The 15619-nt window shown below is 37.5% G+C and overlaps 2 protein-coding genes across 2 annotated transcripts; one reads left to right on the plus strand and one right to left on the minus strand.

Moving 5' to 3' along the window:
- Positions 1-466: 466 nt before the first annotated feature.
- LOC116257437 (zinc transporter 2-like) lies at positions 467-4277 on the plus strand. Its single transcript, XM_031634183.2, has 4 exons — positions 467-1163; positions 2373-2425; positions 2905-3043; positions 3727-4277. Exons 1-4 carry the CDS (start codon positions 689-691, stop codon positions 4119-4121), a joined length of 1062 nt encoding a protein of 353 aa, XP_031490043.1. The 5' UTR covers positions 467-688; the 3' UTR covers positions 4122-4277.
- Positions 4278-4734: 457 nt separating this feature from the next.
- LOC116257438 (uncharacterized) lies at positions 4735-13102 on the minus strand. The gene is made up of 6 exons (XM_031634184.2): positions 12642-13102; positions 10055-10385; positions 9539-9623; positions 7953-8039; positions 7638-7871; positions 4735-5147 (listed from the first exon to the last, which is right to left on the minus strand). Exons 1-6 carry the CDS (start codon positions 12803-12805, stop codon positions 5071-5073), a joined length of 978 nt encoding a protein of 325 aa, XP_031490044.1. The 5' UTR covers positions 12806-13102; the 3' UTR covers positions 4735-5070.
- Between the last annotated feature and the right edge of the window lie 2517 nt (positions 13103-15619).

Raw genomic sequence — 15619 nt, forward strand, 5'->3', positions numbered from 1 at the left:
TAGTTATAATTTAGAGCTGGTTTTGCTTGTATAAACAACTAGTATCTATGCTACAAAAAACCAAAAACAAGCCGTTTATCAACTATTAGTTCAAACCGTTGTGCCAAACCCTTCTAGTCAACTATTTTTGCATTTATACCAAACTATGAAGAACTCTCAAAACTTTTTATTTGCTTTTAGTCACGCAGTCATCCAACTGCATATTGGTTTGCTTCGCCTTATTCTTTTATCTTTAAATAAAAAAACATAAATTATTTTAAATTGATTTGAAAAATAAAAATGACATATATAAACTTGCATCAGCCTTGTATTGTATCGGTAGAAAGCCGATACATTAATGTATTGGCAGATGAAATCCGATACATTAATGTATTGGCAGATGAAATCCGATACGGCTCGACATTAATAACACTGCCGTCATGCAGAAAAGATCGGCGAATAACTCGCCAGGACCGTAGATGACAAGATCGCCCAAGCTCGCCTCGCCAACGGTCGTACGTCACGTCTTCTTCTCCCTTCCCTTTCCGTTCTCTCTTCCTTCGCCGTCTCTTCTTCTCCTTCGCCGTCTCTGTTTTGCAGTACAATCTCTCTCACCCAACAACCATTCGTAGTACAATACCTCTCTCCCTTAAAGTCCCCAACTCGAGGGCTACCAAGATGCATTCAGCTGCATCTTCAAGTCGTTCTCATGAGCCCCTTCCGCTTCTTCGTCTTCGTCTTTGCCGTCGCCGGCGTCCTACTCTCCGCCGAGGTCGCTTCCGGCCATGGAGGATCGCACGATGATGACACCGGAGGGGGTGAAGGAGAGCCTGCCCCGGACCTGAGGTCTAAGGGGTTGATCGTGGTCAAGGTCCTGTGCCTCATCATCGTCTTTGCGGCGACGTTCCTCGGGGGCATCTCCCCTTATTTCTGCAAGTGGGACGAGGGCTTCCTCCTGGTGGGGACGCAGTTCGCCGGCGGCGTGTTCCTCGGCACGGCGATGATACACTTCCTGTCCGACTCCAACGAGACGTTTGAGGACCTCACCAGCAAAAGCTACCCCTTCGCCTTCATGCTTGCCTGCGCCGGCTACCTCCTTACTATGCTCGCCGACTGCGTGATCCTCTCTGTTTACGAGAAGCGGGCCACCGGCTGCGGTGGAGACGTCGAGAAGGAGAGCAAAGGTAAGGGGTTTCTTTTGCTTCCATTTTTCTGGTGAACCAGAATAATCATTTCATGGTCGATGTCATCATGTCATCATTGCTATTACTTCTACTGCTTCTGCCCCTAATCGCCATCATGATCGTCACTTTCATTTGTTTTGATGAAGTCAGATTGTATTCCAACTTGTCTGAGGAGTTTAAATTTTGTTTCTTTTTTGTTGACTGATCTCTTTTTTTACAATAAGTACGATCTTGCATACTTTTCTTTGAAATTAATAACTTTCCGGTTCATCGTCTGCCCTGTTTGTTTCTTCTTTTCTAGCGGAAGTTATCAATAAAAGAGTTTCATTGATTTCTTTTTCTCTTTCAAAGCGCAATTCTAGATCTTCCCTCTGCTGAAAGAAATAGAGAGCGTTCCTTTTTCCTCTTCCTTCTTTTTTCCTGAAAATAATGCATTGATTACTACGTGCCAAGATTAGGCTAATCATTCAATTTTTTAATGAAAAGTCCTGCTTGGCTGTTGTATAATCTATAATATAAAATTATTTTGAAATAGATAATAATACTGTTACTTTCTTTTCCGTAAATTGCATAGTAGTTGCTTCCTTTAACATTGGCAATTGTTCTCTGTCTTCAGGTTTTCTTTGAATAAATAAAATATTCAAATGTTTCTATTTCTGAACGTGACTATGAATTTGCTATTTGTTTTGGTTGACGAAGTCATTTTCCCCCTTCAAAATTTACCAATATGAGGTTAGAGAGGATTGTTGTAAAAAGAAAAATGAAAAGGATAAAAAAAAAATGTGAGAGAGTAAAAAGGGGGTTTTTGACCCATCTTCATGTTGGGATTAATGTTGCCAAAAGTAAAGCTTGATGACACGCTAGCTGCTCAAAATTTCTAATTTTGTAGTGGCAACGAAAATGGCGTCCTGAAATTGAACAGTTCCCCAATGAATGAATGAATTGGTTTCACACTGCTCTATTGTGATCCTCTGTTTCTCATGGAGGACCTTAAAAGGTTGCATTTTTTGTGCAAGAAGAATGTTACCATTCTCTCATACTGCTTCTTTTGTCATGATTGAAAAAAGAATTGTTGTTTACTGTTCGTTATGGGGTGCAAAAGTGGCATTGTCCTTTTGCATCAAAGAATTTTGTTACAATTTACATGAAAACCTGGCATCATGTGACCAGAGTTTGGAACTAAAACTGACTGAAGAGTCATTCTTGTAGGGGCTGCTGCAGAACTGAAAGATGGGCGTGGGCAAGAACAATCAACGATCCAGGTTCTTCTTGCACTTCTCTGGTTGCAAGTTTCTTTTGTTTGCCTGTTCTTTCACAAATTCCAACTGCATTAGAAGGATATTTTCTTCTAACTGCAGCTGACAAAAAACATAGGGAGAGACCACCAGTCGCCCATCCGTAGCAGGCAGTGAACCCATCGCATTTGTGCCTTTGATGTTCCTTGTTTGGTATTTATTTTGGTTGCATTTTATTTACTGTGCATTGGCATGGAAACCTGCAGTCTGGTATACATTTTGATTGCATTTCATATACTGTGCAATGACATGGAAAAACCAACAGCAGAGCGTAAGTAGCTGACCTGCGTTGTTCTAGTGATTAGGACTTGATTGGTTTGCTGATTTTGGACTTAATTTATGATGCATTCGTGAGAACCTTTTTATTTGATAAGCTTGTGTGCTTCAACATTAGTGTCAGCATTCAGGTTGTGCATACTCTTATTACTCTTTTATTACATGCACAGATGAATAACAGTATGGGAGGGCAATTTTTAAGATCAACGGCGGCCTTAACCAGTGCTACTTCCCTGGGCGATAGCATCATATTGATTGTTGCCCTTTGTTTTCATTCAGTATTTGAAGGAATTGCAATTGGGGTTGCAGGCAAGTACTTGGTTTTGTAATTTTTTCCCTTCCGAATTATAACAACACAAGCAGTGGTTATATGCACAAATGCAACACACACGACAGACGCATTTGACATACTTTGTTTACATATGGTTGCAAATAGATTAGAAACCAATCAACTAAGTATATTTGAGGGCAATGTGACGTAGTACAGCCAAAAACGCCAGTCCTTGTATCACATGTGGCCGGTTTATCGATTTTGTTAGCCCGATTGAGCTATCAAAGTCGATAGGTACACCATGGATACGACTAAATTTATGAAACTTGCTGAACAAAATGAAGAAGTGATGAAAAAGCAAAGTATACAACTACAAAATGGATGATCAGTGAAGATGTGCTATCTGAATGGTGAGATGATAATTTGCTGCTCGTCTCCATCCATGATAGAGCAGGAGATAAGGATGTAAGAAGTTAGGATATACTTTTTGGATGTGTTTGTACTGAACCGATTTTGCCATGAATCTTGGTTATCCAATTCCGAAGGATAGGAGAACTGCTTGTGGAACTAATTAGCTTATGTGCAGCTTCAAGTAGCTTACAACACCTTGTTTGTCCTTTTGCTGATTTTGTCTACTTCGAATTTGTTTCTCACATCCTCCATCCTTCTTTCAAACTAGTTTCTGTTACTTTGTTTCCTTACTGTATTTTGCCGGTTCCAGAAAACAAAGCTGGTGCTTGGAAAGCACTATGGACAATCTCCTTGCACAAGGTGTTTGCTGCTATTGCGATGGGTATAGCATTGCTGCGCATGATTCCAGATCGCCCCTTCTTGTCTTGTGCTGCTTATGCCTTTGCTTTCGCCATCTCCAGTCCAATAGGGGTCGCCATTGGAATTATAATAGATGCTACAACACAAGGCCCAGTCGCAGACTGGATATATGCCATCTCCATGGGTTTGGCTTGTGGGGTATTTGTATATGTATCGATAAACCATCTGCTTGCTAAGGGGTTTGTACCACAGAGGCCGACTCCACTCAATTCTCCATTCAACAAATTCCTGGCCGTACTCCTGGGGGTTGGTGTTATTGCTGTTGTAATGATCTGGGACACATGATTGCAGAGCTGCAGTTCACGATAGATTCAACTGACCCCTGGCATGCCACATAAGGTACCGAACAAGCAACGGCCAGGAGCTTCATATAGTTCTTTCGAGTGTAGTTTTGCCTTTATAAGTGCATACATCCAAGTAAATTTGGTAATTTTAGATTAAGGTTTTGCAGTCGTGGAAATGCTGACAGATCGAGGTGACTGTTATAGTTCGTAGCTGGGATTAGCAGAGGTCGTTTTTGAAGAACATGTTATAAAAAGTGTGTTGTGCCTAACCATGTAACTCTCTTCTCAAAATAATAGATTTGATGTTCACCGTATTCCAACAAGAAAACAGAGTCATGAAAGCTCCCTTCTTTGCGTGGCAGAAACTACCTAAAAATTCAAAAGGGCTTCCAAACTTTTGCTCCTTTCAACGCTCATAAATCGAATCATGCTTTCTGAATACGCCAAAATTATAATTCCATTTAAGTGGAAGCCTCCCCAAATCAAGCCGTATCCCATATCCATGCATCTGCCCAAAGTTTCTAACCGATGCGGCTGATAAGGAAAGTCACATTAATCCAGATACCCAAGAGTAACAATGGTATGAAGATCTTTCATCCAAATGAATTTAGCAGTGGGCACTGAAAGTATATGTCAATTGAAGTGAGACAAAATGCTCGAGTTACCTTTTGACAAAGTATGCAGAAGCACATTAATTTCTTTGTATCTGCATCTAGAATCGGGCGAAAACTTCAAATGTCAACATTAAACAACCTAACTACATGTGTTTATCAAGATGTGCTACTGTCGTATCAAATTTCAGCAGCGCTATGGTTACTCTCAATCAAAACTAAGTACACCTGTCCACAAAGTGCGGCAGCAAATTTAGTACATAGTAAAGCGCATCTGCAGGAATACAAAGACGTGCTCCATAATATTTGCACGAACTAGAAACTGACTTGGCCATGGTTCTACAATTCGACATCAATAAATCTGTCAATACAGATGGCAACAATGAAAGGTCCTGCCAAATCTCCAACTGCACAACCTGAAATAAAAACAGCAACAAGCTATATGACGCTAGATGCATATATTAAACAAGAAATGTTTGAAAGAAATATTTCCCTGAAAAGGCATCATAAGTTTTAGAAAACAATACATGATAAAAATTTTTGGCTCATAGCTCCCTAACTTAGGAAGGGAAGGCCTATAAATGTCAAGAAGTTAAAAAAGACGTGGGTTTGAACACCACAAACACATGCCGGCACAACAATGTCCAAGTTTGATGCACTGTCCAATGGACAAAGAAGATCAAAAAGCTTCTACCAACTGAAAGCATATGCAAATTTGCGTCAATGATTTGGTTACAGGCAGTCCCTTAGCTTACAAAAGAAAAGAGAAATTCATGCCTGCATGTAGTAAAGATTCGGCTCTTCAAAAGAACCTCAACTTTCCTTTGGGTGAGACACCAGAGGTTCATAATATTTCCACCAGGGGATACATATATGGCTTAAAACGAAATGAATACCCATGTCACACTCAAACTATATCATATGGAAGTGTGGATGCACACAGTATTCTATGCTACATTATTTGTCAGGCGTTAGGAGTTAGGGACACACTTGTATGCAGCATACGCGTGTGTGCATGTGTTGGGCTATGTCATATGAGTGTGGATATAAATTGCAGGTGCAGATGCAGATGCAAGCTTGTGTGCAGAATTTTCAAGAAGAATTTAGTTTTGCCAAATCAGGTGCATATGTGTGTGTGTGCAAAATAAGCTTATATATACATATATGAAAGATACATATATTCAATTGAGGGACAGTGCACTGCACCTGCATTGAATGTTAGTTGGTCACAGCAGCCGATCTGGGGTGTCATGTGGGAAATAGGCATTAAGTCGTTAACTACTTAAAGATGAATGAGAGGCGGCTGTGGATAAAAAACTTAATTATTACTTTCTTTTTAAGAAAAAAAAAAGCTTGTATACATTTCACAAGCTATTTCTATTGCTATCTAAGGTTTTAACAGAAAATGGAAAAAATGCCCCCCATGATGCAAACTTGGGATTAGCAGGACTTCTGTTAACAACTTCTAAGCGCCTCATCACTTTGGACTCAGAAGCACCCATAATTGCCATCCTCCTTTTTAAAGTATTGTTTAGCTGTCGGATGATTAAAAAAGACAATTTAAGAAGCCCTTAAAAGAGTTGTACAGACAACGTCTTACAGACAGGCTATATGGTAAGCAAGACCAAAATCAATCAAAGAAGAAAAGTCCAACAAAATCTCAAGCTAATAACCAGCTTTTAGGCCAAGGTGAGATTCCCCACATTAGAAGGGAGAAAGAATGAGAATCCAACAAGAATGTCAAGTTCTTTCTGATGCAAGAAAAGATTGACATGTGACAAACTGTGATCTTTTGGTAGATTTGAAAGAGGTTCCTAACTTGAGGATGACCATATCTGCTTACTAAAAGCACAAAGTAAATACAGGGTCAAAGCTCTACCTACTTGTTAGCTAATCATAACATCATAAATATGGCAGATTATCAAATTAGCAAGGCAAATCTTATAGAACGAGAAACAACAAACTATCTGGCATATTTTTATGGCTTCTTTCATGATTGTAACTAAAGAAACAAATCACTAAATGGGTCATACTTGGCAGAGATGTAGGCACTACTAAATCTTAGCTTATACAAAAACAGGCGTAAGACCTTAAACCTATTTCAATAGTCATAATATTTTCTTAAGCTGCTATTGTATCTTCTGTTTATATGGACGGCCATCTCTCTCTCTCTCTCTCTCTCTATCTCTCTCTCTCTCTCTCTCTCTCTCTCTCTCTATCAACACATACTGCAGAGATGAACGCAGAAACACATACGAGCAGCAGAAGAAAAATGGAAAAATCATTTTAAGAAAAAACAACATTTGATATTGATTAATGATAGTGTACATATTATACAATTAGTAGACACTTCTGGTGAGATAGTTGTTCTATTTAAGTAGACAAGATCTGTAAGTGCCTCAAAATTCACGAAGTATCTATAATCTATTCACAAATTCATGCTTATCTCATGTCCATAGCAGGCTAGCTTCATATATTTTGTGAAAAGCCTTAAGATGTTAAAAATGACTTTTATACCATCATAAACATAAGGTCAATTGGAAAGGTGTAACTCGTGGCCATCATCTGTCCTTAGTTAGTAGAAAAATAGACTGAACTACAGAAATATAGCATGAAAATTGAAAACAATATCCAGTTCAAAGTCTTGAATAGTTCTAAATCATCATAACTAAAAGATCACACATGAAATCTTACAAAATTTATAACAATTTTTATGAAAACAATCTTGGTGTACCCAAGAACCTAGTCCTTGCCAAGAGAAATTGCATATCCAAGTAAAGTGTCTGGGGATTACCTTTCCAGTATTACCTATAACTATTAAGACATTTTTCTGGAAAGTCAAAAAGGGGCAAGCCTGTTCCACAGGTAATCAATATGCTTATAAATATTGGAACGAAAATGCTTACCAATCCATTGTCCTGCTGAAGGGGAAAATATGGTGGCACCCAATCCTGCTCCAATGGACGCAAACACTAATGATGAACTACACCTTACAGTTGTGGCAACAATCTTTTTCCCAAGAAACTGGACTTGGTTTGATCTAACAACAGCATCGGTATTCTTAGCCACCACAGAGATGCATCGGTATATATCTATTCCAACTTGCACCAACCATGATGCAGCAACTGCAAGAAAATGTCCTGAAAGAAAAGAATGAGAATAAAACAAGCATTAGAAGGCGTACCACAAGTACATAAAATGGAATTAAATGAAAGGCTGACCTCTAAATGTTGATTTAGTGACACTATGGAAGAAGACCAGAGTTGGCATGCCTCTTCCAGCCTTGCGTTTGGCTGACTTTGGTAGATCTGTAGCATCCAAAAGTTTGGTAATTTCATTACACAAGAGCATCAGTTTGAATCCAATAGATAGAAAGGATGCAGATGTTGCTGCCGATTTGATAGGATTATACTTGCATAATATGACAAAGGAACAGCAAATCCACTATAATAAAAACTGAATTGCATCTAACTAAAAGGAAAATTATGAATCATGTCCACTACATGGTTCTTCCAACCTCAAGAAATGGGACTCAACTTGATACTCCTGATTTTAGTGCTCAAAAGCACTAGGTGGATCCAGTCAGTGACCCTCCAAAAAGGCCTAGGCAATGCATAGGCAGGCATCAGGAATGCCAAGGTGGGCCAAAAACAGAATATGAAAGGGAAAGGATGAAGAGGAAAAAGAGGAACAAACAGGAGAAAGAACTACAGAACATTCTTTCTGACTTGGGCACCAAAGTGGCTCAACCTAATAAAAAAGATGCACACCCAGGGCCTAGGTGCACTTTTCACTACTGAGCTCATGATACAGCAAGATAGTGACCAATTTAGTTTTACATAAGATATATATATATATATATATATATATATTAGAATTTCAATAACTACTGTTACTAATATATTAGTTGTGAAGTGTGTGTGTATATATATATATACATATGAATATTAGAATTTCAATAACTACTGTTTCTAATATATTAGTTGTGAAGGGTGTGTGTATATATATATATATATATACACACACACACACACACATACACACACACACACACACATATGCACAACCTATGCATATATTCTATAATTAGATCATCAATAATATCTCTATTTCTGTCACTTTTTATATATAATAATATAGAAGCTTTGTGAAATATGCGTGCGCATCGTATGTGGTACATAAAGTTGCATATAGTTCACAGAATCTCTCTCTCTCTCTCTCTCTATCTATCTATCTATCTATCTATCTCTCTCACACACACACACACACAACACACACACACACATCAAATATATGGATGACTCAGCTGAATCATGCTAAAGCCCAGGTGATCAGCTGAGTTGTCCAATTTCATATCATTCATTTAAGTGATTCAAATACTTCCCTTCGGGCATGTGGCCCTAAAATCCAGCAAACAACTTTGATTTCTTGGTTGCAAGTTCCAAGCAAACAAAATCAGCTACCAGAAAAATTACCCACAGGTTTTTTGTATTACTTCAGTATTTCCAAAACACTCTCTTCCCCATTATACCGCCAACCTGATGCTTGCCCCATACCAACTCCAATTCCAATGTTCAAGTGGCTGAAATCATGTGCACAGTGCACACATGTGTACGGGCCAGAACAGGCACAAGTGGCTGTATAAACGCATGGAAAAAGGGAAAAAAAAAAAGAAAACATGGAAAAAGGGGAAAAAAAAAAAAAACAGAGAGCAACAACATGCAGAACTTTCTGTTCTTATCTAATGCACTTGATACAATTTCCACAACAAAATGGACAGATAAAACTAGTTAAAATAGTTTATTACCTTTAAGAAGTTTCCATGACATCCTCTGGGAAATGTAATGTACAGAAATTCTTTCCAGCACCCGTCTAGTTGTTACCACAGCAGACTGAAGAAAGTAGAAACTTCACATCTTAACTTGAAGATGGTGAATCATGATTACATCAATAAACTCAGGAAAGAGCAGATATGTTCCAGTTCTTGGTTACAAGAAGAAAGCAAGACAAATTTTACATAAAGGAAACAAAGGAAAGCTTTCCCATAAACTATGCTAAACAGAAGATGGAAACTAACAACAAGAATAACAACAATTCACAGACGAGCAAATTCCCAGAGCTGTTCCACATGCTCTGCAAAATGGAAATGGGAAAGCTCCAGTCCAAGTTGAGCCTGGACTACATAATACAAACTGAACCAAGATATGCACTCACTCTGCATTTTTAAATTTTCAGACTGATTTATCAAATAAGTAAAGTCATGCTACTGAAGAACACAATTGTGCAAACAGAAAAAAAAGGAAACAGAAGATATGGAGATCACCTCGCGAAAGATTTGTTTCACTGACTTCTTCAAGGGAGTGACGAGATCAACACGCTCGTCTTCTGCATCTGATGGAAAATCTTCATCATCTTCTTCCAAGTGTGAACGAGGTTCCAAAAGTGGAAGATAAAACATCAAAAGTGCCCTTATGGTTGTCATGGTAAGAGCCTTTAGTCCAAAAGCTGAAAATAGGGGCTTCAGCTCTATTGGGTATTCCTTCAATCTGTAACTACTTGCTTCATTGTAGAATATACTCTCAGAACCTTTATGTAGATTAGAAATGTAATCATCACCCCATACAGCAGCACCAGCATCACAATAGGCAATATGACTGCAAATAGGGAAATAAGTTAGCCAATAAATGTACTTCATTTACAGACAAACACTAAAATTTCCAAGTGAATCCATACAGCATGTTAACAAGCAACAATGCATGGTCAGAAAGTACTACAGAATCAGCACGGCACCTTGTAAGACAGTATTATGGGAATGGATATGCAATTATTTGAAGAAAGTTCCAGTACCCATGAGCAGTAGTTACTATGTTGTCTAGGGTGGAGCAAAAAATAATTACCAACATAGGCAGAAGAAGTGGTCTGTGATTTGGCCAGACGATGCATCTATGCATGGAAGAAGAGACTATATGTCACCCTTTTATTTCTTGCCAGGTGACAAGAAATCTAAAGGCTGTGCTTGTGAATGTGGTGAAAGAAGAATCATCTCTGTCACTTAGGAAATAATAAGATGGAGTTATTGCTAAGGCCCTCTATGATGAGAGGATGGTAACCTTTTCCAGAAGTAATATGGAATTCCTGTGGCTGATGGTTCTTTTGAGGACAGAGAGTGGAAAGGATGAAAAGAAATCCTTAAATATGCTCCTCTTGATAGCAAACTTTTGCTAGAGTGCTCAAGTCAAGATACTGTAATTCAGTTTTAAAAAGCCATGGAATGTAAGGACAAGAATGACTTGATCCTAATAGACATTCTATTGACAGCATATAGTTATTGGGCACTACATGCGAGGCACTTATAGTGCAATTGCAACAGTATAGTGATCACCCTTATCAAATTAGCAGGGTCGTCTGTGAAAATCATATTGGAAACTGTGCAGCCAAAATTGGTAATACATCAGCTAAATTGCTGATTGTAGCACGACACAACTTCAGCACATTTACCAAATGCAACGTTTAAAGCAAAAACCATACAAACTCATGGATTCATGGGGCAAATTTGAGCAATTTTGTGTGTAGGAATCACATTGTGTGTAAAGAGATAAAAGGAAAAGGTGATCTTTATGAGGTACTGAATATGGATGAAGAGAGAGAGGCTTGAGTAATGACGAACACAGAGAGAGAGAGAGAGAGAGAGTCATCACAGAGAGAGAGAGAGAGAGAGGCGTTTTATTATATAAGTTTACATTAAAATGAAATTGTATTAGACATGAGAAAAATTGATGGTAGAAGTTAAGTAAGAAACAGAAAGAGAAAGACCATGAGAGAGGTTATCAAGGTGATGCTCAAATTGGAGTTAATGAAAATAATACATCTATAATTTTCATAATCAAATAAAAATAATTTCAAAATCTAGCTCAGGTGTATATTCGAATTTCATTTATTTATATTTTTAATTAATCAGAATTTGTGATTCTCTTTTATATATAGAGAGATCAGTAGACGGACAACTAATGACAATTCTTCATGAGTTGATTATTATGATTTGCTAGATACTCATATGCCAAATTTAGTTAATCTTTCCGATTCACTAGTTTAAGCATTTCCAAGGACGAGCTTGGCAAATACGGATGGAAGGATAAATCACCTGAGTGGATGCCAGACACTGACACTGTCTAACTGTTCAAGTTATTTTTTGTCAAAGAAACAATCCACACGTTTATCAAGGAGAGAGAAGATGCATGTATGACTTCGAAGCTTTCCTGATTCAATGCATTGAAATTTTCATATCAAGGTGTTCAAGAGTCCGAGAGATTATGGAACACTGGATTCCTTAAAAAGATTACATGGTTGCGCTTCTCGACAATTTAAAGAGCGTCAAAAGCAACCGAGTTTATCAAAACAACATTTTATCTATGAACAATTACGATCTCGGTGAAGTTTCTGACTTTCCAAATTCCTCATTTCGATTTCCATTCTCATCTCAAACATACCTGCCTGCATTATTAAGCATTCGTGTCACCTAAAGAAAGACAAAAGAAAAGCTACAATAGGCCAACCATATCTTTAACTTAGCAACCAAGGAAATTAATCAAATTTAACAACCAATTGACGCTAATCAAATAAAACAGGAAATATTAGAACTGAGAAGCACATTTCTCTTGCAACGGATCAAATTAAACGCCCGTAAAGACAAAGGCAAAGCTACAATAGGCTATTCATATCGTTAACTTAGCAACCACGAAAACTAATCAAATTTAATAACAAATTGAAGCTAACCAAATAAAACAGGAAATATTAGAACTGTGAAGCACATTCATCTTGCAACGGATCAAATTAAACGAAGATAACGCTTCCCATAACGTAAACACAAACAAAAATACAAGGAAAACAAAAGGAGAAAAGAATAAGCCGACCTAAAAAGAAACCTAGATGCGAAAGGTCGAGATGCAGCGACGGATGCAGCAGCAGCGGAGGCAGCGACAACGGATGAGAAGAAATTGGAGGAATGAAAGACGGAAGAATTAGAGAGGGCCGGTTTCTTCCTCAGGAGCTCGATTAGGAGAGAAATTCCAGCCATTTTTACCGTCCAAATATATGAAAAAGAAGAGGCACAACGGGAAGCCGGATTCAGACAGAAGGCCTCTCGCTCACATCACTCCGATGGGAACAAAGAGAACGGCAGTGAGATCCCCTCTCATCCTGGTTCCACGCCGATCCAATGCTACCAAAAAGGACCAATTCGCCGGAAATCAGGCAGCCGTTCCGGCCGTCGGTGCGGATTCTCCGGCGGGAGCTGAAGGGGTCATGTAGAGTGGAAGAACCGAACCAGCTTTGCCTTTTAACGGGACCGTGGAGAAATCACCCAGACTGCCCATTCTTCTCATTCCTTTCAGTTTTCACCATCGAAGAGGGTCGGTTCCTTGATCCATTTGATTTTGTCTCCTCTACCCACATCCATTTGCACCGTATAATTTTTTTGTTGGTTTCCCAAATAAAATTAAAAAAAAAAAAACAAAACTCTATGGACACAAAAATGCAAAACTTTGTTGTGATCTGATTAAGAACAATATTTAAATGGCTTAGTTCATAAAATATGTTGGCTAATTCATATAAAAGCCACATTATGACTTGTTTGAGGGTTTACAAGTATATATAAAATCATTTGCCAAAGTTAAATACAAATCTTCATTCATTTTTTAAAAAATAGAGGGTCCAACTTAGTCGATCCGAGTGGCTTAATTATATGTATATAGTATTCCACAGCACATTGCTCTGCATCCTAATTTCTGAAAAATTGTTTTATTGCACCAAGTGACGCAAGTTTCTTGGTCTCCCTAATTAGTTCATTATGATTCAGGTTTCTATAGTTCTTTGCCCAAAAAAAATCAAAGAAAAACTCGGCATTGAAAGGTAACAATAATATACTTCATGTCAAATTTTCATGTAAATATAGTCATAACATGATAATTTTTCAACAAAATAATAATAATAAGAAGTACATAACATAGTTGGTTGGCCAGGAAGAGGGCACCTAGAAGGCACATCGCCGATTCGATTCTCATGTGAGCTACTTTCTTGAACTAAGTGAAATTGCGACATTTTAGTTGAAAGGTGTAATAGACTTTACCCAGATCCCAACATAGTCTATGATCCGAGAGACAGAGGCAGAGTGGGTTGTTAAATCTCTTGCACTCTCCAAAGAATATATGATGATAAAACTACAGAAACATGAAATGATATTTAAAAAAATTGATTTGGTAATGGGGCTGATGATATTTTAGAAACTGAGAATTTGATTGTACATTGTAATATTTCTGTTTTTTGCATTATGTGAAGGCTTTATAAGTCGAGAGTAAAAAGTAGTTGTCTGAGGTGCACTGGTGCACGCTCTTTCTATTTATCACACAAATATCACCACAAGAATACTAGATGAAATGAGAATTTCCGTGTCATTATCACCTTATGCATTTTTTTTTCGGAAGATGCTTAAGCTTTCAATTGCCATAACTGACATACGATATCCGTCCTCCTTGAAGTTATTATTTCTCATTCGTTATGGTCTTCTATCCTAAACCACTGTGTTATCTTTGTTGCAGCATTGAAAAAAATTGCCAAATATAAGTGTGTGTGTTTGATATTTTGTTGCACTGATCTAATCTAAGGTGCTGTATTTTTGAATCTCAAACATAGAACTTGAAGAAATCTAGTCTAAAATCTTCGCAAGAGTTTAATCTCACAAATGAACGAGTAGCATAAACTGGATCTTGTGTGCCATCAAAATTTTAAACCTCTGATTTTCCTTTGATAGAAAAGAATCTACTAATGGCTAAAGTACAAGAAAGAAAACTATAAAGATGACAAAAAGGAGGACCGTTGTGATCTAGGAAAGGAATCCCACTAAGCTTTAACAATAGAGAACCCTAATTTTTTTAAGCACTGTGCGATATGTTAGGTATAAAAGAAACTGGTAAGTGCTAGACACTTAGACGGTAAAACAGATAAATAACAATTTCAGCAAATGATCTTTTTCAGATTAGTGGTTGAAAGAAAAACAAAAAGAAAAAGGTGATGATGCACTTTCTTCATCTAACATTAGTTGATACATTTTTCTTATTGTTTTTCTCTCTCATTCCTGGCTCTAGAAAAGGACTGATATTGATTTTTATCTATCTAACATCTAAGTGCCTAGTATATATATATATATATATCTCCTTCTTTATATCTTTATAGGTATAAAGAAGGAGAGAGAACACACATATATATAATCATTGAAATCAGTTTCTGCGGCTAAATAATTAAAATCTGTCACTAAAATGACCACAAACCCTTGCTAAAAGCGCTATAGAACGTTGCATATCAGACCGTTGTAACCATTCAATGCAAATGTTAAGATACTGAGAGCTACATGAAATTTATATGACAACTAATGTCATACATAAGGCGTGTATTCTATGATTCACTCCGTTACCTAATGCAACTCACGGTTCACCTTCCATACCGCACCTTTTACAGTACATATTAGGTGTGACTCATGTCACACCTTGAGAACATTAAAATGTGTCAATTTTTTAGCGTAAAGTTGCATATATAAATGTATTAATTAAGAATGAATATTATGTTCGACCCGACAGATACTTCTACATTCAAAGTAAAAATGAAAATTAAGAGCGAATTCATGCATTAAAAGGATATCTTTCCCTTATAAACTTCTACGTTTATTCCCAAAAGTGAAAAATAAAAGTTCAAATTCTGTCACTATAAGTTGCTTAAAGACTCCAAACTAGCAACCTAATTAGATAAAAAGAAGGTAATTTAAGTTGTCAATTTTCATTTTTTCTAAGGAAAGTGTATATTTTAGGTAACATATATCGGTAATTCTTTTAATTCTCAC

This window comes from Nymphaea colorata, chromosome 7, assembly GCF_008831285.2.
Source record: "Nymphaea colorata isolate Beijing-Zhang1983 chromosome 7, ASM883128v2, whole genome shotgun sequence".
In the NCBI taxonomy this organism is placed as follows: domain Eukaryota; kingdom Viridiplantae; phylum Streptophyta; class Magnoliopsida; order Nymphaeales; family Nymphaeaceae; genus Nymphaea; species Nymphaea colorata.